The sequence below is a fragment of the Ischnura elegans genome, assembly GCF_921293095.1.
Source record: "Ischnura elegans chromosome 13 unlocalized genomic scaffold, ioIscEleg1.1 SUPER_13_unloc_1, whole genome shotgun sequence".
In the NCBI taxonomy this organism is placed as follows: domain Eukaryota; kingdom Metazoa; phylum Arthropoda; class Insecta; order Odonata; family Coenagrionidae; genus Ischnura; species Ischnura elegans.
The window spans coordinates 2,356,273-2,378,429 of NW_025791657.1; the positions used below are offsets into that span (position 1 = coordinate 2,356,273).

The 22,157-nt window shown below is 37.2% G+C and overlaps 1 protein-coding gene across 1 annotated transcript; it reads right to left on the reverse strand.

Annotated features, from left to right (window-relative positions):
• Positions 1–291: 291 nt before the first annotated feature.
• LOC124172601 (zinc finger protein 568-like) lies at positions 292–21,756 on the reverse strand. Its single transcript, XM_046552044.1, has 7 exons — positions 21,348–21,756; positions 21,094–21,231; positions 18,550–18,717; positions 12,481–12,600; positions 9,777–9,908; positions 8,179–8,251; positions 292–2,014 (listed from the first exon to the last, which is right to left on the reverse strand). Exons 1-7 carry the CDS (start codon positions 21,513–21,515, stop codon positions 507–509), a joined length of 2,307 nt encoding a protein of 768 aa, XP_046408000.1. The 5' UTR covers positions 21,516–21,756; the 3' UTR covers positions 292–506.
• Between the last annotated feature and the right edge of the window lie 401 nt (positions 21,757–22,157).

The window sequence follows — 22,157 nt, forward strand, 5'->3', positions numbered from 1 at the left end:
GTAGAGTAAATCTACATTTATGACATTAGGTCGCAGACCAAACTGAACATTGTTATATTATTTTCAACATCATGGGACAATTTTTACATTTAAAAAAACAGTAATCGTAATAATAAAAATTATTTACCTTGATGGCTAAAGAAAGTCAATTAGATTACTTAGACCTAACACTGAGGGCTTGCAAATAAAGAAAAGTTGGATCTACTGAGAGTCCTTTTACATTCATTGCAAGAATGAGGCTTCTTTCCTGTGTTCCCGCATGTGTAAAAGAAGGTTTTTTTTTGGAAGAAGTAGACTTCACATTCCTTGAATGTGTAAGGTTTTACCTTTTTATGAGTACGGATATGAACGAAAAGGCTTCTCTTTTGAGAAAGAGACTGCTTAGTAACGGTAGGAATGAGGTTTCTCCTTTGCATGAGTCCGAATGTGGACGACAAGGCAGTTCTTTTGATAGAAAAGTTTTTAACATTATCCGTAGTAATAAGGTTTCTTCTTCGTATGAATCATCATGTGTTGGACAATGTTGCTCTTGACAGAGGTAAACTTTTCACATTCCTTGCATGAGAAGGTTTCTCCTTTGTATGAGTCCGAATGTGGATGACAAGGCTGCTCTTTCGAGAGAAAGACTTTACACATTCACCGCAGGAATAGGATTTCTCCTTCGTGTGAGTCCGAACGTGATACACAAGGTCACACTTTCGGGAGAAAGACTTTTCACATTCATTGCATGGATAAGGTTTTTCCTTCGTATGAGTCCACATGTGATTGACAAGGGTGCTCTTTAGAGAGAAAGACTTATCACATTCATTGCATGAATAAGGTTTTTCCTTCGTATGGGTCCACATGTGATTGACAAGGGTACTCTTATGAGAGAAAGACTTATCACATTCATTGCATGAATACGGTTTCTCTTTCGTATGAGTCCGAATGTGATGGACAAGGTTGCCCTTTAGAGAGAAAGACATTCCACATTCATTGCATGGAAAAGGTTTCTCATTTGTATGAGTCCGAATATGATGGACAAGGTTGCACCTTAGAGAGAAAGACTTTTCACATTCATTGCATGAATACGGTTTTTCCTTCGTATGACTCCGAATGTGACTGACGAGGTCATTCTTTCGAGAAAAAGACTTTTCACATTCATTGCATGGATAAGGTTTTTCTTTCGTATGAGTCCGAATGTGACGGACAAGGTTGCCTTTAATAGAGAAAGACATTCCACATTCATTGCATGAAAATGGTTTTTCCTTCGTATGAGTCCGAATGTGGATGACAAGGCTGCCCTTTGTAGAGAAAGACTTACCGCATTCATTGCATGGATAAGGTTTCCCATTCGCATGAGTCTGAATGTGACATAGTAAGTTGCTCTTTTGAGAAAAAGACTTGTCACATTCATTGCACGAATAAGGTTTCTCCTTCGTATGACACCGAATGTGACGGACGAGGTCACTCTTTTGAGAGAAAGACTTGTCACATTCATTGCACGAATAAGGTTTCTCCTTCGTATGACACCGGATGTGACGGACGAGGTCACACTTTTGAGAGAAAGACTTGTCACATTCATTGCACGAATAAGGTTTTTCCTTTGCATTAGTCCGAATGTGACGAACAATGTCACTCTTTTGAGAGAAAGACTTTTCATATTCATGGCAGGAATAAGACTTCTTGGCTATGTTTCGACTACCTGTGCATGATTTCCCATCTATAATGAACCTTGTCCTCGCTTGCCTCACATTTTTCTTCTGCCTAGTTCCTCCTAAGTTTTCCTTAAGAATCCTATTTCCCTTTTGCCCCACCACTTGTCTTTTACATAAAAGCTGATTTAAACTCTTGGAGGAGGTGGGCTGGCTAGAACTAACAGTCTCCCTTTTTGAAGCAAGACTTTTGAGGGGCATATCTTTTCCGATTGACAAAGTTTCTTTCTTCACCTTCTTTCCTTTCCTTGAACGTGATGCTCCAATTTTTGGTTCAAGGAGTGCAAAAAAGGCTGAGGCTCTTACAGGAGCAGGGAGCTCTAGAAAAGAATTTCACATTAAAAATAAGTAAGAGATGAAATCTGTAACTCTTTACCCTTATTATAACAGCAATTAGACAGATATCAAGGTAGCCTCTTTGACTGACCTTTAGGTTAGATGCTTTCAAGGCGTAAGTTTATTTTTAAGGTGGTTTCGAAATGATTCTTCACAAATTGAGTAGTACTTCTCCTCAGAGAAAATGTGGCAAGTTTGGCATGTTAACCACAAGTATCTACTCCAGAAAACAACTCAGTGTAATTTTACATGAACAGAAGTAATCATAAACTCGATTTACCAACGGCATGCATACACATAACATTGATTTGAAAAATTATCATTATTAACAAAGACAAAAACTTCCTCGAATTGCAAGGCTTAAAATATGCAAAATACAAAGTCCCAGTAACAACAGAGGCCATAAGGTAATTGAAGCTCACAAACAAACCATTTCCAGCTTAATTTATCTTTGGGGGAAAATAAATGGCCACAAATATATGGTTTACTATATGAAATTATCTTCAAGAACAACAATTACTAAAAAAAAGAAATTTTGGTATTGGACCAACAACAAAAAAAGCATTAAGTGAACACCACATTTTCTTAGGGGCGGATCGCACTATGTCAGAAGAAACTTTTGTAACCACTATACCTTGCAATATTATAAAAAACATTTCAAGTACAAAGACATGGTGTATTAATGATCTCATACATAGGTTAACATTAAGGATGGTAAGCTCCGATGCCTCATATCAAAATATCCGCGGATATTGCCCTTCATCAGATATAAAGCAATAAGAACAGACTAGTTACATAGAATGTTAACACAAAATGCACAATACTACCACAACTTTGATAAAAAGCTTTCCATGCAAAGAGGAACTGCATTGGATAAACTATACAATTCGTAACTCATCAGTAGCCTTCCCCCACACTACTTCCCAACTCCATCCTAGGGCCACCTAACATCTTCCGGTTTCACCAGCGGAGCATGTATTCCAGATTGAATTGACTATAGATTAAGTCTTGTAAGCAATCACAGTAAAGCCTGATTCATGAGTGACTCTGTAAGAATGTCTATTACAATTCCTCACTTTCAATTCTTGTCCAGAATGAATTTTCATAACACTCAAAGTATGTCAAATGTGAATCAATGTACAAAGTGCCACTAGAGCATCTTATTGAAAAAATAAACCTAGCAGTTACACGTTATATTACCATACAAATAATTCAAACTTTTCATATCCATCCTGAATGATGGTGATGCCCTCTACTTCGCTGTACCACCTTTAAAAATTTTGGGTGAAACTAAGTGTTGAAGTCTTAGGTAACGAGAATACGTAAGCATAGTGTGGTCACCCTTTGTCATTACTCTGCAAAAGAAAACCTTCTGCACAAAAGGTATTGATATTGGGTTTAGTCTTTTTTAACCAAATCAGATTTTCTCCAAATTTCCCTTCTTCCATGATTAACTGTTAGGCCTAGTAAAGCACAGTTGCAAAGAGCGCAAAACAGTGAATTGGATGGGTTGTGTATCAAAGCCAAATTGTACTATTAAGTCATAATTGGACTACACTATTTTCACTCATTTCAACAAATTACATGTTTATTATGTCTATGTTCGCAATAATTGAAATAGGAATTGGAATCATATGCTAAGTATTCTTCACCAGTGATTTATTGGGAAATGCTTTCAATAATGAGTCTCAAAGGCTAAATTGTTAGGTAAGGTGTGCTGGAATTCCAATATGAATGCATATGACTACAAATATTGGTTTACATCATTCAAGCATGGCGAAAATTTTGCTAGACATTTGCCGACCAGCTTAAATTCTTCCGTAAACTATTAACATAAACTAAAGAAAGGTTACATGGTTGAGAAATTAAGATGCAACATCCTTCAAAGGGGAGTGTCCACCAATCGGGTGTCAGCATTCAATAGAATTTTCTCACTTTATACAGTCCATTGTGAGCTGTCCTTGAATGAGCCCCCATTGGGTTTTATAACCAAATACTTAAATCTGAAATGCAGTCAAACATTAACAGATCAAATGTATTCATGCATAGGAGCCACTCTGCAGAAAATGAGCGTTAGTACAGCGGTAAACCCATTACCAAGTGGTTAACTCAATGTTGCCTTTATGCAAAATTATGGAATTTTAGTTTTTAGAAATATCCTACACTTCAGGATAATATTTTCTTCGGTTTACTGACATTTTGAAACATCCTAATATTTACTGTTTTTCGTCAAAAGTTTCATAAAATTATTTATATTTTTTTTAATTTGAAAATTACCTTTTTCAAAGCATTGATATACTACAAATTTTAAATGATATTTCCTTAAGATTAACTGATGAATCTTACTGCAGACAACTTTTTCTCTCACAAGGGAAATACATGATCTTCGGTTGGCCGACCGAGCTCAAATTTTCCGATTTGACAGATCATGGCTATCAATTCAAGATGCCGAAGGAAAACAGTGCACCTCTCGTAATTTTTCATGAAAAAAGCCATTGAAAATCGTAAAAAAATGGGTCTACGTCGCAAATACGTATTTCCTATCACTTTCTTCCTGACATTGGTGGCTGGGTAGTTACGATGGTCGAATGCTAAAGTAGGAATTTGGAGTTCAATCCTCTCCTTTTGTTTTCTTATCTTCTTTACCTCAATAAAAATATTTTTATTAATATTTCTCAATAATAATGTGCTGAAAAGGGTAGGAAATGAAGCAAGGGCTATATAATAACGTTTCTAAGGGCGATCTTGTTTTTATTTGTTCTCTCTAGGTATATTAGGATATTCCGAGTGTAAATTGACTTCTGCAGGGGTGGGGACGGAATAATGACATTTAAGTTAATAATAGGGTAGTTTCCTTCATCAAAGAAAACGAAAGGCATTGATTGCGATTCGTTACCCACCATTAGTGTATTCATAATATACAAATTATTTCGTTTTAGAAATACCGGTTTAGACGAATGGCAATGGTCCATTTTTATCCTCATTTGAAGAAGGCCAGATTGGCACCCATGCGATTCCACTCCACGTGACATCACAGGGACCTGGTTTCTACACGAGATGATAGGAGTTATGCATCGTCTGAGGTTACCAATGCATGCATGAGGCACAGAGCTCAGGTAAACATGTCTTAATAATCACCTCTTAAAACTGGCTAAGGTCGGAAAGTTTTCTTCGTTTGATAAGGTATTAATAAACCTTTTTTATGCCAAGCGCTACCTGCCAGCAAGGTACTCAGCTACCCGCTAGCATCCTGCGTCCTATCAGCGCTCAGAGCCTCGATTAAGGTCACCTCACAAGGCAGGAGGGGGAACCAGAAATGCGTCGCACGGACTTTTTCCCATCATTCCTACTTACGCGTCGGGTTTTCGCGCGCTTGAAATTTTTCACTTTTCATTTAATCGTGAAAAATAGATATCGTCATTTTAAAATCTAAAAGCGTGAAATACGTACTCCAGGAGTAATAATCTTTCGGTTTAGGCAATAAAAAAATAATAGGAAACCACCCTATTGGGAAGGAAATCCACCCCATAGACAGATTATGCTTTCAATGGGAAATGGAAATGGATCAGCTTGGGGTAATTAACAGAATGAAAAGTGGACAGAAACCCGGCGTCGGCATTATGCAACTCTTAACGAATGGCGCCAAGGGGGCAAAAGTATAATGTCCCATCCGACGGACGGTGCACTGCACTGCTGGTTTAATCCACATTACACGCATGGATTGAATGCAACGACTGCCCTGTATTTTTGACGGAATACACGCATCATTCACGGCGGGGTGCGGCAGCGGAAGGAATGCGTTCTCCGTTTGTTCGAGTACTATCCTGAAACTTGCAAACAAAGAATTTCCTGGAGTGGTCAGGTAGTGTACTGGCCATCCACGTCCAAATCTTGGTAAATAATTTAAGAGCATTTCGAAATTCAATCCCTGTATTCTGTGTGGTATTCAGAGGTTGTGAGTAAACAAAGCAATGGGAGAATGGCATTGGGAATTCCATATGGTCATATCTACGCATTTTCGATTCAACACTTCATCACTTAGTTCAGCAAAATTGTTGCGCGCCTACGTGGAACTGGTACACGGCAAGATCATTCGCTGGAAATGTTACTTAGTAGACGTTCAATTCAGCTTTTCATGCATTCAATTTTAGAGAGGATAGAATGACAGGTTTATAAACGTTTAAGTTGAAGCAGGAGTATGACAGAAGGTGTAGTGTTGCTGTGGTTGCACCTTGGACTTTTCTCACTGCTTGCCATTCCTTCTTCTCGCGCTTAGATGGTTAAGGCTAAGAATCAGAGTTCAATTGGGTAGATATCAGTTAAATAGTCCTCTGAATTTCCTCTTTATCACTCTCTCAGTAATCATATTAATAATATTTCAATATTTTTTGGTCGGCTTGTTGTCACAAAATTCTCCCAGATGAAAAAGTGAGGAAAATTTTATGCCTCAGAAGTAAACCTTGGAAGAAATGTCAGGATGGTAACTGAAGAATATTAATTAACGTGAGAAGTAGGGTATAATATTTTCTAAGCTTAGTAAGTCCAATAAAGATTACAGTATTAAAGATATGGATGATTTCAAGGGTACATCACGGCTGATGAAATAGTGGCTGCACTGCTAGTACTTAGGGAGGGAAATAATGCGGTTGTACTTAAAATATGTGAACTCACCGAAGAAGAATATAGTCATAAATGATGGTGATATTCCTCTGCCTTAGGATATTACTGATGCTTTTAAAATACATTCAAACCTGCTTCAAGGCAAGCCACAGTTGAAACCAGTAGAATCTAAAGATCAATTATCAAGTTAACGCGAACATCCAGGTAAAAGATACAGAAAGCAAACCGGTATCCTAAATTCAAAAAATAAGAGTAACTTCCATTCGAGCCCCAAATGTCTTTAAGAGTAAAGCAACAGAAACACAAATTACTCAGTATGCATGACATTCAGCAATTGAAATCATTCACTTATTTATCAGTGAAGAATCACTTGAATTAATTTTGAAACATTCAAATGAGTATGCTAGAGAGAAAAATAACCATATTTTTACTCTGAGAATGGCAGATTTAAAATAAATTCATTGGGATACTAATACTGTCGAGGTACAATCCATTACTGCTCACTAACTAGTACATGACAAATCAAGAGGGCATGTGTGTCCTAATAGTGAGGTGATGTATGATACGGAAAAGATTTCATAACATTCAAAAATATCTGCATCTCTCCGATGATTCTCAAATTGACAAAAGTGAAAAATTCAGGCCTTTCCTCAGTAGACTAAATTAAAATTGCATTCAGTGTGGAATTTTTCGAACAAATTTTTCCATTGATGAGCAAATGGTTCCACATTTCGAGCAACACTAAGCTAAAATGCTCATCTGCAAGAAACCAATTAGATTTGGTGGTAAATTGTGGTGTCTTGCCTCATCTACAGGCCATTTCTATCAGTTTTTGCCATATCACTGTTCTATATTTGTTGAATTTTTATAGTCTCCAAAACATCTAACCATGTATTTTTATAATTTTCTCACCCATTACATTCTGTTGGCAACTCAAAGTGATTAGGGTAATTTTGCAGTAAGAACAGAAGGAGAAAATAGAATGGGAAACTGTGCTGTTATGTCTTCGAGAGATTTGGCAAAAAACCAAAAAGGGATTTGTCGGTATTCATTTGACAAGTGAAAAGATATTTTCTTAGTTTGATGGCATGATAATTTTGTCGTCACCATTGCATCAAACTACTGAAATATTGAACCTATAGTAAGGACGAAAAGGTATAACCGGAGGCAGAAGAAAAGAGAACAAATTCCACAACCAAATGTCATTAATGATTACAATCAGAAAATGGGAGGGGTAGAAATACATGATAATTCTGCAGCATGTTACCCTATCCAAATTAGGGGAAAAAATGGTAGTAGCCTCTATTTATAATTGGGCTCACATAAAAATTTTTCTGTGAACTTTATGGTAATATTGAAGAATAACAGGCCTATATAACATAAAAAATAGAAAACTGCATTAAAATATCCATGTTAGATTTGTAAAATTTGATTGAATTCTGAGATTCAGTTTTTTAATATTCCCTTGTCAGAATTAGTTACAAGTTTTTTCAGTGAAAGTTATTTTCAAACATTGAAGAGCACTCACCCACAGCCTCCGTCATAGACTCCACGGCCATTGTACGATTTTGAATCAGCTCCCCACTCTCCATACCAGTAGGCTGAAAGTAAGCAGATTTCAGATTTACCAACAACAAATGACATCTCTAAAATAATTTAAAATAATAAAACAACAATCTTCACTTCTTATGAATCTCTGGCATGAATACAAAAAAATATGAAGTGATAACACCATCATTAATCCTAAACAATATCTAATTATTCCCTTCTCTCCTAAATACTAAAATATGCACCCCTCACAGGGAAAACTAGAGGGTAAAAAGAATAAATTAGGCGAGGGACAATTATCGTGGGGCAATAGGATTTCTTCACAGTTAGTACTTCTATTCTTGATTAGGGGATATAGAGTACTTCTTCGTGAATCTTCTTAACTTGGGGGGGATCAGGGATGCAGACTTACAAAAAATATTGGGGGGGGCCAAACCAGGGATCTTGCCCCGGGAAATTTTCCAAGTAGTGAGTTTTACGTTTTTTAAGGATTATAAAGAGTCATATGATCAACATTAGAATCCTTATAACTCGAATCTTGATATCTGGACACTCCGGATAAAATCGACATGCCTGACACATTTTTTCCTCTCACCCATTATGGATTTTTGAGGGGGCTCGGGCCCTCTCAATCCCCATGGAGTTGGCGCCTATGGGAGGGATGTAATGTGGGATAGCTGTTTAACTTATTGGCTCTCAGTCATTCATGGGGATGACGTCCTTGGCTGGCTGCTGTCGGGGTCGCTGCATCTTCTTTCATCATGGGCTGAGAGAATATTTAATTCAAGGCGTTGTGGGTTGATCTTATTCCTCTTGGCATGGGAAATCTACAATTCTGTTCTCCTATTTCCTCTTCTTTACCACTCATCACTTTTCAGTCTAACCTCCAAGATTCTCTTCTCTCTCTAACTCTCCTCCACATGACAGGCATGACACCTTCAGCTGACCAGCATAGCCTTTGGCAATAAATGAAGCCAGGGTCCATGTGTCTCCATGAGCTGAAATTCGTCCATATGTTATAACCCAGAAAGGTTTAGGTTTCTGGGGATGGGGCAGGTGGGGGAAACCAGGAATGAAGCAGGCTTTCTTAGAAACCTCACTACGGGGAGGGGGGTTTGCCAAAGCATGTCCTCATTTTGTAGAGTGAGGGGCTATAGATTCTGTCACCCTCTATCCCCTGTTCATAGGTGCTGTTTGAGGGAGGGGTTGGGGAAAATGTGGACATTTCACTGGTCACGTACAAAAAACAAAAAAAACAGGAATCAGGAAAGCAGGGAGTCGTGGGGGGAGGGTTAAACACTTTATAATTGAGCCCATTCCTGCTTCACTATGCCCACAAACATACTCAGTCACCACATTGCATCAGCTCTTTTTCCCTCGTCAACACCGATTTTAAGTTACCCATAAACCATGCCAAGTGGCATCGGTTACAATACTTTGTGCCCAACTTTGAAAATAATGATTAAGGTTTCGAAATCTGGAATCAAGTAGCCCATGTTTACAGAACTTGAATTTCAGCATTACCCCCAAATATCACTTTCATCCATTAATTTAATTCAATGTGAATTTCATGCATACCTCAGTGGCATCAGTCTCCTCGGGAGATAGTTCTCTCTTGGCTAAAACCAGCAAAGAGTCAAGGTCTATCACAATGGTTTCTTTGCCATTAGAATCCACCACTTCACCTTGGGAAGATGTTGACGCCTGTGCCTGCATTTGAGTCCATAATCAGCATCATTAAAGACAGGGGGACAGAAATATAGAAACAGCTTCGTTAGTTTGCCAAAAAAATTATGGTTCTTATTAAAAGCATATATATGTACATACCAACCAAAATAATTCACTTTTGTAGTATTAACATGTAAACAGCTTAAGTGTAACATTTTTATGCACTAAATTGTACAATAATCTACCATAGTTTTTGAAAAAACACTCATCTTATCAAAAAAATGGTAGGATTAGTATCAAGTAAGAAATCACTACATACATGTGAATGAATATTAGTCTAATGCTGGAATATGTGACTGAAACTTGGGTGTAATTTGAATTGATTTAAGATGTTTTTGCCACTGATTACATTGACTTAACTTCTGCTCATGCAAAAACTATTTGTATTCTGTGAATTTCATTAGCTAGATGAAGAGTGATGATGATTTACATATCGGTAGGTCAATGATGTTCCATTTGCAGCATGCTGCAACAATGAATGAATTATTGAATGAGACACTCCTGTTGTGAGATGCAACGAGATTTTTATTTCCCCTCATATTTGAGTTGTATACTGTAATAAATGTATACATACAACAAGCTCCATCAAAATCAGCAGATGGAAAAAATAATTATCCATCTCAACAACCAACCTGGTCTAGCAACATCCAATACTCTTTTCAAAAATGGTAAAGGACAAATCCTGAGTCCCCTTCATAATTTCCTCTACACAGTTCACACAATATCCAAATCTGATATAATTAAAATATGCCTTACATTAATTCTTTTTTGGGAATAAATTTTCTTTGGAAGATACGACTAGAAACTACATGATCAATTGATTTTGTAGAAATGCAACCAACCACAGCCAACACAAGCAAATTTCATTTCAAATTTATCATTCATAATGAATGCTTTTGTTCATTTTGTACGATTTCACCAAAGAATCATGACTCTAATCATTTGGTGTAGTTAGCCACACTATACTCGGTGATCAGTTAATCATCACTTCACGAGCACTGAGTGTTAGAGTACCAATTACTACAATAAGTAACATGAATGTCACTTGCTTTCCTTCCATATGGAGTATGTCTCTTTATGGAAGCGAAGCTTGGACATTGACAGCAGCAGAGAAGTCTAAAGGAGAAAGCATTTCAAATGCATTACTACCAAAGAATGACGAGGTCAAAGGGGATCCACCATGTATGTAACAAGGAAAAGCTAGGAGAGAGAGAGTGAGAGAGAGAGAAGATAATTTTTCCAAAAACCCTTAAAAAAAAAAGATAGAACGGCTTAGTTGGCCACATTATGACACATAACAGTGAGATGAAAACAATTGTAAAAGGACAGGTGGAAGGAAAGAAGGGCAAGGAGCGGCATTGAATGAGTTTCATAGCCCAGGTCTTCAAGGATGTAAAAGAGAAGAAATATGTGGGCTAAAAAATGTCTAGCAGATAGAAGAGCTGCATCCAACCAATCTTAGGATTGCTTACTTGAGATGATGCTCCTTCCTTCTGGTTTGTGTTGATCAGAAGTGAGCATCGTACATATATCTATGTTCACAAAAAAAGGAAGAGTCAGAGCCCTCACCTGTTCAGTGATCAAAGGTGAGTAATCAGAGAAGCTGTGTGCCCCCAACCTGTTCAGTACAATTAATAACTCATTTTGAATATCTTTTTCAAGAACGACACACAGGGTTCCCACTCTAACTAAATAATAAAATTCACAGTTTTTTTTCAGACATTCATGGTGTAAATGTTGTCAAATTCATGGTCAGTTGACTCACCATTTTAGGCGGGAACACTGATCAAGTGAAAATCACGGGCCTCACAGTAACTAAAAGTTTAAGAAACGCGAGATTCAGTGAATGCAAATGCAGCAATATCAGTGTTATCTCTTATGACATGACCTATAGTTAGAAAAATCCAGTGCTGGCTTAAGATTGTGAGTGAGAAAATAGAGAGAGCAGCATAGCAGGAAAGTTAAGAAGTGTCTGAAATTTCACCAGGATTAATGAACACCTTCATTACTGGCCTTCCAGATTCGGTGAAGCCTTGTGATTTCATGGCACATGGGCCATTACTTCTACTTCGAATATGTGTGCAGATAAATGCATGACTGACCTTGAAATAAAATCCACGCATAGATTTTTCTTTTGATCCCCAAATTGTAGTTCTACAAACAAGTTTGTGAGATTTTTCAGGTTTCAAGACAAAATTCACGGTTTTATGGTCTATGACATACCATTGATTGTCAAACTCAGTGCTGAAATCTCTCCATACAAGTATGTGTTCCGAATGGCTGATATGAGGCTTAAGCAACAGAAAAAGCAACTGAGTTATGGAAAAAGTGATGGGAATCCACAGCATTAAGGTTATTGAAAAAAAAATTTTGCTCGACGCTCACTTCAGAGCCATCACTGTATTCAACAAACAAGAGCGATCACTGTAGTCATCATTTGAAAATGACGAATAATGATCTCGCGAATCAGTCTTCAGTGATATTGGAATATTCAATGGAGGACTGAATTTAAGTGGTAGCAAAACTGCGCTAAAATAAACAAAAGTACACTCACCCAGTCATCCGTTGCCAATGGGTCTGAGGCATCAGTTGATGTTATGGCTGGATCTGTCGTGTGCATCACAGAATAATTACCTCCGCTGAGAGGGTCTTCGTCCTCCTCTTTTAGATTAGACTAGAAAACAATGCTGAGTGTCAATCAAAAAAGGCAAAAGGATAATGCATAATTATGCTGATGTTCATTAGTAATAACAATAAAATCTCATTTACATGAAAGCCAAAAGCATGTTTGTGTAAGATTTTAGTGACCTACTACTATTAAATGGTTCACATGACTAGTTTATTCTGCACACATTGGTGTGGAATGCTTCAGCATTTGCTAGCCACAGCAGAAGCGGTAAAAGTCTTCACCTTCCAACCCAGAGGTTTCAGGTTTGCATCCCAACTGGGTGGCTTTCCCCCATCTAGGTCTTGTATTAGGCTCCAGATATATGCCTCCCCTTCAACTTGATCGTTTCAATGGAGAGAACTTAAAAGTCCTGAATTTTATCAATCAACAAAGATGAAACTATTCTCACCATTCCTTTAAGTTTATCTTAGAATAAGGCCATATGCTCAGTCGACACTAAAGGATCAACTGACCCTTGATATATCATCAGCACCAACATAAATTATCTTGCCAAAAATGTGCCATAAAAAACCATACAGACGGTCAATTTTAAATTAAATGGACCCAACATGAGGTACCTGAACAAGCCCTACACCCGACATAACATGGCAGCCAAATTTTTTCTACTGATAATTACCAATTTATCTACATTTTAATGTATATTAAGGGAGACTAGCTCATATGAACCATTTTTAAATGTTTCCAAACACAGCAGAAAGGTAATAGGTATTACTACCACATCATATAATTGAATGGAATAAATAATAAAATTTTCTGAAGTGTAATATGTACAATGGATGAAAATATTAATGAACAGCTCATTCGTGTCTGAAAGCAGGCAATTGAGGATCTACATGTCTTCCCAAATTTTGCCCAAATAATACTCTCACACAACTGGAAATTTAAAAGCTCTATGCCCCTTAAAACGGGGAAATAATCACATTCATTGCATTATGAGGATGAGCAGAAGATCCAGCTACGCATATTCTCTGAAGTGTGATTTGTCCACGACTCACCTTGGATGAAGTTCACTCTAGTCAGGAAATCTGCAAACACAGTGAACATAATGGGAATTTAGACTCCTTCATCATATAATCTTTTCAGTGGTATAATGGGTTAAGTATTAAGCGAAGTATCAGAGGTTCCACGCATCAAGCCTCACATGAATTTTCCGTTGAAATGAGGGAGGAAGACTAGCCCACGACACATTGCACCTGCAGCTAATGTTCGGAGCTTTGAAGCAAGGCTATGTAAACTAAAGCACTTTAACATCCAAATATACCCTCACAAAATGCTTGACTCATTCTCACTTTTTCAGGATCCAGCCACCAATATTTCTGACACGTATCCTCCATGATAGGTTTGAGGTTATCATAAAGCCAGACCCTCACCATTATCTGTCACTTTTTTGTTGAAACTATCCAGTCCATTCATGGGGAAGTGAGACAACCTCGGCAAGAAAAATAGCCCCATAGATCAATTATGTATATGATGAACAATTTTGCCTAGTTCATCCATAATAGTTAAATAGGAACTTTTCAGTAGGTTGTACAATTGCCTCCATTTCTTAAGGACCCACATAATATCAATGTTCTACCAGTGAAATTTTTTACAATCAATTTTAGTTTTTACAGAATATATTAGTTGATTAGTTGGCACAGAATTTCTCAAAAGTATTTCCATGAAACGTCAATGTTTTTTATTATAAGCTTTAGCTACGAAGTCAGTGTACAGTTAATTAAGCATTTCGACAAATTTAATGAAGTAGCATTCATCAAATTAATTAATATTCCTTCTTGATTTTACAAATGAGTCTACTCCCATTTTTAAGGTTGCAAAAACTATGTGATCTCCTAACACGTCAATAATATTGATTTGTTTTATCAAATTAAGAAGGCTGACAGCCTAAAGGCCTAATTTTTTATTTCCTCTCACAGACCAGTCAACTACTTGTGTGATTGAGTGAATTGCTTTTGCGTTAAGTAGCATCATGCTAATTTCCCTATTATTTAAATTTGGATTGCAGTGTATGAATCCCAATTTAGAGATGGGAGATTACGATTTCCCTTCATCATTCGTACGCCTTTGCTGTCTCTCACATTCAGTCAGATATTATATTTTATTATTCATAATAATATCAACTACTGAGTTTGGAGGTCTATAAAAAGAGCAAACAGGTTGCAAAAATTATTCCGTCATTACTTAAACCATCAATAATTTTTTATTAGCTGCATCAACTCAAGAAGGCTTACTACTAAAAGAATTAATAAATGATTTATTTCCTTTCATAGACTTGTCAACTACTTTATTATGTAACATTATGTGAGAACTGATTCAGCATTGGAGTTGGCTCTGTTTTCCTTCTGTTCTGTAGTTCATCGAAGACCACACTCTCTCTATTTAAGTGCATGTTTTTCCATGGGTGGCGCTAAGTAAAAGTGATTAAGCTACTATAAAAACTCTGCCACCTGTCCTATTGAATCCATTAGTTTTATATCCAGGAGAAAAACCTTAATTGTTGCTTATATACCCTCTGTAAGCCAACCCCCTGTTCCTATGACCGCGTCTGCATCCTGAAATTTATGATCGATTTTTGCACTCCTGTTTTCAATGCTACAGCAATTAGCTACTGCAAAGTTGATGTCAGATTTAGTAGACTGACTTTCAGTTTATTCTTTTCCATACTTGGTCTCTAGGTTGAAGAATTACAACGGAAGTGCTCATATCATTGATTTAATTGCTATCCCTAGACAACACCTTTTGAAATTTTTGTTTATTTTCTGCATTTCACTCCTAAGCTAGTTGATCTTTAAAGTTTCGTAACGCGGAATACCTCAGAAGCTTTTTTAGTTAACTCTTCAGCTGCGGGCAGCTCTTGAATTTAGCTACCAGCTTGAGAGGGAGAGAACCAAGAATTATTCATCCCTCTAGCCTGACCCAGCATCTTGCAAGGAGTGAGCCCTTACAACCCAAGTCAACCCTTCTCTCTTTCTTACCAAGGGACATTTGTCCTATTGTATCCATAAGGAACATTTGTCCACTAGTCGAGGGCATATTAACAGTGGAGTGGAAAGGAAACAATATTATGTGGGCATGAGGATTGGGAATTCTGGGAGGCACACCCTGCTGTGAGGGATGACCTGGGAGAGTTGAACCCCTTAGAAGTCACAACAGAGAGAGAAAAAGCAATTGGACTCTAACAAGTTCGCAAAGGAAACTGGCAGAGATTGTCGAGCAATGGTCACATGTTGGAAAACGTTTTTCCTGCAGCAGGCAAACAGCCCATTTGAAAACATGCTCGCAGTCTAAGGGTTAAAATTCTTCAGACATTAAAAAAAAATCAGTACTACATTTTCTGGAGTCATCTGCAAAGATTATGTTGATGTTCTGTATGTTCCTTTTAAAAATAAAAAATACGATAATTTGGGATTCAAACCCTCCTAGAACATTACCGCAACTACTGCACATAACATAGATTGACTCGGCCATGGGAACACTTATGGTAGATATAAAATAGCCAGTCCGAATATGAATCTAAATATAGAAAAACCCTCGCCACATATCCGGCAGGAAAACACCCTGATGGCATAACATGAGTGTGAAATATTTCAGTATACTCCACATGCTAATCTTAATTCTAATGGGGTTTATACTCCTGGAGTTTCACTCCAGCTTCGGTGGCTTCCTATTCTCTCCTTTTAAGCTCTTGGTGGCTTACGAGTGACGGTTGCAGGTCAATATACCAACGCTTTGAACGTAGGTTTTCGCAGCGAGGGGCATCGTTGATAATGGCTTCCGGGTGCAGCTGCGTGTTGCGCTTTGTCGTGCGAGCTTTCGCGACCGTTGCAGGACGCATCATCGGGCGATGAATGAAATTACGGAATTCGGTGGTCAATTAATATACTCGTCCACCTCCCCCATCCACCGGAGTAGTGGGGGGAGGGGGGCGGAGTTGACGTCAGCAGAACTCTCACCCCTGTCCTTGAGCGACGAGCGGACTCTTCTTGTCTGGCGAATAACCTTGCTGGTAACATATTTGTCGTCTTCTCTTTCGGAAAATCGTTTTCCACGTCTGGCTGAGTTTAACGCCGTCCACTCTGTTGAAATTTTGGGGGCATTTTTCAATTTCAATAGCCTCCCGAATTTTATCATCGACGACTAATTCGGGAGGCTATTGAAATTGAAAAATGCCCCCAAAATTTCAACAGAGTGGACGGCGTTAAACTCAGCCAGACGTGGAAAACGATTTTCCGAAAGAGAAGACGACAAATATGTTACCAGCAAGGTTATTCGCCAGACAAGAAGAGTCCGCTCGTCGCTCAAGGACAGGGGTGAGAGTTCTGCTGACGTCAACTCCGCCCCCCTCCCCCCACTACTCCGGTGGATGGGGGAGGTGGACGAGTATATTAATTGACCACCGAATTCCGTAATTTCATTCATCGCCCGATGATGCGTCCTGCAACGGTCGCGAAAGCTCGCACGACAAAGCGCAACACGCAGCTGCACCCGGAAGCCATTATCAACAATATACCAACCTCACAAGTCTTTACCTATACCACCCCATCAGTTAAGCTTGACTCCTGGGTGTCTACATGCTTTTGAAAACAATAGTACTAGGTAGGCATCACTAATGAGGACTAAGTTAGTATTAATAAAGTGTGGGTAGAAAGCAAGGGTTATGTTAGACACATGTAACTATCATATACATTATATGAGGTGGAAAATAATATTATTAGTGAACCTAGAAAGAAATATTCAGTACACATGAAAATGACATACAATGTATCACTATATTTTAAACTTTACTCACTAATGAAAGGCCATTGAGCTACATGTGAATGATTTTTCATGGCACATAGTACACAACAGTAATGTTGAATGCATGCGAGTCACATGACACGTTACCATGTTACCAGTAAGACAAAATAAGTATGCTGGGATCAAAGTTGTGATATCATCAGCCTTGAACTATAGTCCTTACACCAATAATAAGAATGTGGCTTGGACGCTACCAATGCCCTGAGTATTTGCAACATGATAGTCAAAGAGACAATGCCAAGGATACAAAATTCCATCCTGAAGAGGCTTGATTTATAATGTCATTTGTAATCCGTTATAGTAAAAGATTAGCTGATATGAGAATCTTGTGTAGGGTGCATGAGGCCAAACTGAGGATCATTGACCAGTGACGATGATGATGAATTCATTATATGTAAATGGTTTTCAAAAATGTCCACAGAATGGCAAAAGGTGATATAATTATTTTCTCAAGATCTGAAATAGAGTGCAGTAAAATCCTTATTATCTGTGTACCTATTTTTTTATAGATAGAATTTCAAGAAATCCACCATGAAATTGTCTCCTGAAGTGAGTTACTAAACAATGAATTCAAAATTACTGTGGTGATGTATTTCTTCTAATGAGGAAATCAAGGCATGCCATTGAAGACAAAGTTCTGACTATATATTTGTACTTACTACATGCATTACTTGCTCAAGACTATAGATATATGTTCCTATAAATATGTATCATGTTATGTAAACTAGTATCCAGAGAAAAGCATATTCCAGGTTATAGGAATTCAGGCAAATTCTGCATCATAGAATGACATAATTGGGAGCTGTGCCACATCCATGGTCATTAATATAGTTGATATAGTGATAATTATACGCTTCAAAGGAGAATTGTGGCAGTCCACCATTGGCCGCTCCATGAGATGTGTGACATTTCTCTCAGAAGATTAGTGGTGTTATAAGATTGAGTCATATGCAAATAGGTTAGAGTGGTTACTTTTTTTCTCATGTGGTACAACTGATGGTCACGTAAGTGTGGGTGACTTCGCATAGAAATGACTAGTTACACTGGGCAAAAGTAATTTCGTCATACAACCTAGTTAATATCTACAAATTAAGGTCATTTAACTCAGTTTTCTTTGAGCATGAGAATATAGCTTACCAACATATTAGCTCTGGATTGATGGGAGTCTAGCACAGGAATGTATATTTCAGTTGTTTGGACTGAGCGAAGGAGATGTGAGTTACCTTCTATCACATCTTGAATGCAGTCTTTTGTGTCAGCAGAAGATCCAAACTTGTCATCAGCTGCCTCCTCTCCTTGGACACTCTGTGGGGAGAGTAACAATTATAAACAACTCACCCCATTCAGTGTCAACAAAGGAAGCATATTCCTAACCTTGATGAAACAGAATTTTTAATGTCTCATTTAAGCTATTGCATAAAAATTGAGAGGTGTCCTTTAATCAATAACTCAAAAGCCAAACAGCTACTGAAACCAAATTATGCAGGAAGACACTTGGTGTACTGACTCACATCTTGGCCCTATTTTAACATCCATGGGGCCATGGAATCAGAAAATAAATGTTCGCAGCAGTGGTGTCTTAAATATGAATCTTTGATGTGGAATATGTTTTTGATCCATTTCTATTGATATTGACCTCTTGTTTATACGTACTCAAAAATGAAACCTGGGACAGAAGAGGTAAACTTCATATGTTGACCACTTTCTGAGGCAAAATGGTATGAAATCCTCAGTCTGATCTCGGAAGAGAGAGTTGAAGGGAAGCGCACAACAGGAGAAGAAAATGTCCATTATCTCAAAACATCATAGATGGGGCAGCAGTTAGAGATACTTGGGACCAATTACAATGGTCAAGAGAGCATTGCCTGAGCAGCCAATGCACTGCATTGTGTGTAGCACGACAAAAAAGATAAAGAAGACCCGAAGGAATTCTAACAGCTCCACATCAATAGTCTGGTGGATAATAGATATTCATTCTGCAGATTTTTTAATTATCAAACCTCATCACTCAGTAAAATAAAAAGTAAATACAGCTAGCATGCTTTTTGAGCTCTGAATTGAGGAGAAAAAGTACTTTACCAAAGAAGTCTGCAAGTTGAAAATATTTCAGAAAAAAATCTCAAACAAATATTTCATTGCATTATCAACAATGCAATTTCTGACCTCAAACTCAAAATACGAATAACTAAATCAATTTAAAAAATGTAAAACCATTCTATTCCCCAAACTATAGAATTACTTAAATATCAAAATAGTGAGAATACCCAGCGCAAATTTTACTCAAAACAACTTCCTCACCAACCCCGACAAAATGGAGCATATCTTATGGCTAGCCAGAACTGTGAAGACTATTAAATAGGATAATCATCTATATTAATAAAAAAGGTAATTTAACACATAAGACATCTTTTAAGTCCACAACACATCTTAGCTAAACAAACATAAAAACAACCTAGGAATTCCATAACACCAAAATTTAAAAAAACGGAATATAATTTAAACTACAAGATTAAAAAGAAACTATTTTTTACCAGCATAAAGAAAAAATTTGTAATTGCTGCAGCGATATAGATGGGTCTAGCAAATATAGCGTACTGAAATTACACAAAATTGGTGTACACAAATATAAGTAAAATTATAAATTTTGTAACTAAGAAACTGATGAACAAAATAAACGGATTGATACATAAATGATTATTCACATCCATTTTCTTCTTTTTAAAAAAAATTACATTTTGATTTTTAATACGTTTTAGTACTTTTTTGCAACTAGATGTTTAGGTATCAAAATAATTTTCAACACTGGGCCACTTATAAATTTATTTTACCTATCATATTTTAATAAAAAATGCCTTGAGAATGGAAAATAAATGTCATAACCGTTAGCAGGTATGTTATTGCAAATAAGTTACACCTCAAGAATTCATATGGAAATATAAACAAGAATTCAAGTAAAACATAATATTTTTCATCCATTAGAGCCTATGCATATCCACGGATGAATAAAATAATCTACAGAGCTATCACAGCTCATGCAAAGCAGAAAAAATGTAAGAGATTTTCTTGAATATTTTAACATGCTCTGGTTACCCAAGCGAGGATTTTATACTGGACTATGTCATAGCTTAGAGGGTAGATTGCCTTTTGAGTAGATCATTTGCGACTTGAATTCCCCACTTTGTTAGCCTGATTGTTTAACAAACTAGTATTTGAACCGAGCAACAAAAACTCTTCACTTATTACCACTGAAACACCAACTGGAAGGCAAAAAGCACTTCGCATAGAGTCACAGATTCAGAAACACAGCCTCCGGGCAACTGGGCTAGTTTCACTATTCCGTCAACCTTGTACGACGGCCTTTAAGGTTCCCTATTATTATCAATTATTCAATAAAATGTTCCATTTACTTTTTATCTCTGATTTAAGTACTTTTAAAAATAAAGTTGAATTTACCACCTTCTAGCAGTCATAAAAAACTCTATTTCTCAAGTTGTGGCATCAAGTGAATAATCAATCACAATTTTGAGTTTTATCAAATAACTACTACAATAAGTTGAGTCCGCATACAATTATCTACCTGGATATCTCACTGCTATCGGCACAAACAAAAGACTCCAACTTTACGTTCTGGAAAACAATGCATGCACCAGTCTTCAAAAAAGAAAATACGTAGTTACTCACCCTAAAGTAAATACTCCCACAAAATTTTCTCAGTTTTTCGTTCGATTCTAAACATATCTTTTTGAAAACACTGAATTCCGTGAGCTTATTCAAACATAATGGGCAGAGGGTGGTAGGCAGGCCATCTCCCACAGCAACCTAACATAGCAATCAACACGCTTTACATTGAGAGAATCTGGAATTATACTCATAACACGGAATAAAGAAATCAATATGAAATGAAAAAAATCGATAACAGTTACCGTGCTACTTACCTCCAAACCGAGTAAACCATGCATGGCATCCTTAACAGTTACTCTGCAAGCCACGTTTGAAGTGAAAATGTTGCAAAAATAATCATTTTTCTTCATGCAAAGTCTGCACTGGGTGCCCTCGGAACTCCTTTCAGAAGACTCCGAATAATTCCCTGGTAAAGCACTCATGTTTTCACAGCAACAACTCAAACAATCTTTAAATCAGTTCTTTCATCAAAGATATCATCCACAAACCACGCTTAAAAATTTCCAAATGCCTAATGCATTACTATCATTTCTATGACGTACGGCAATGGAAACACTTTAGACTACTCACGGAAAACGGAAGAAAAAAGCTGTCATTGAAATATGACCTGAAGAAGAAATCTTATTGATACGGAAGACAGAAAATTTGTTATGGAATTTCATGCCTGTTGACACCATAGTTTGCAGTTTACACCAGAACAGGCTAGGAAAGGTTACATTAGATTTGCAATTTTAGTTGCGTGATCTATCACCAGAGTAACACATATACAACAGGCCTACCATCGAAAAATGACGAAAACTTGCATTCGCAGGATAAAATTATATCTTTGAGCTTAATTGTAGGAGCCGTTGAATGGCTGTTTTTAAAACCTTTATTTTTATTATTGAATGAATAAGTTTAGAATCCATTTTTTGACACAATTGGAAATAACCATGTGGGTGCCACATTGGGCTTATTCCTTTTTGAGCGACTTATTATGCATTTAGTAACAAATACTTGTTACTCCACCATCAATAAAAGAATCATTGATGAAGTTTATTTGAGATTTTCATACATATTATGAA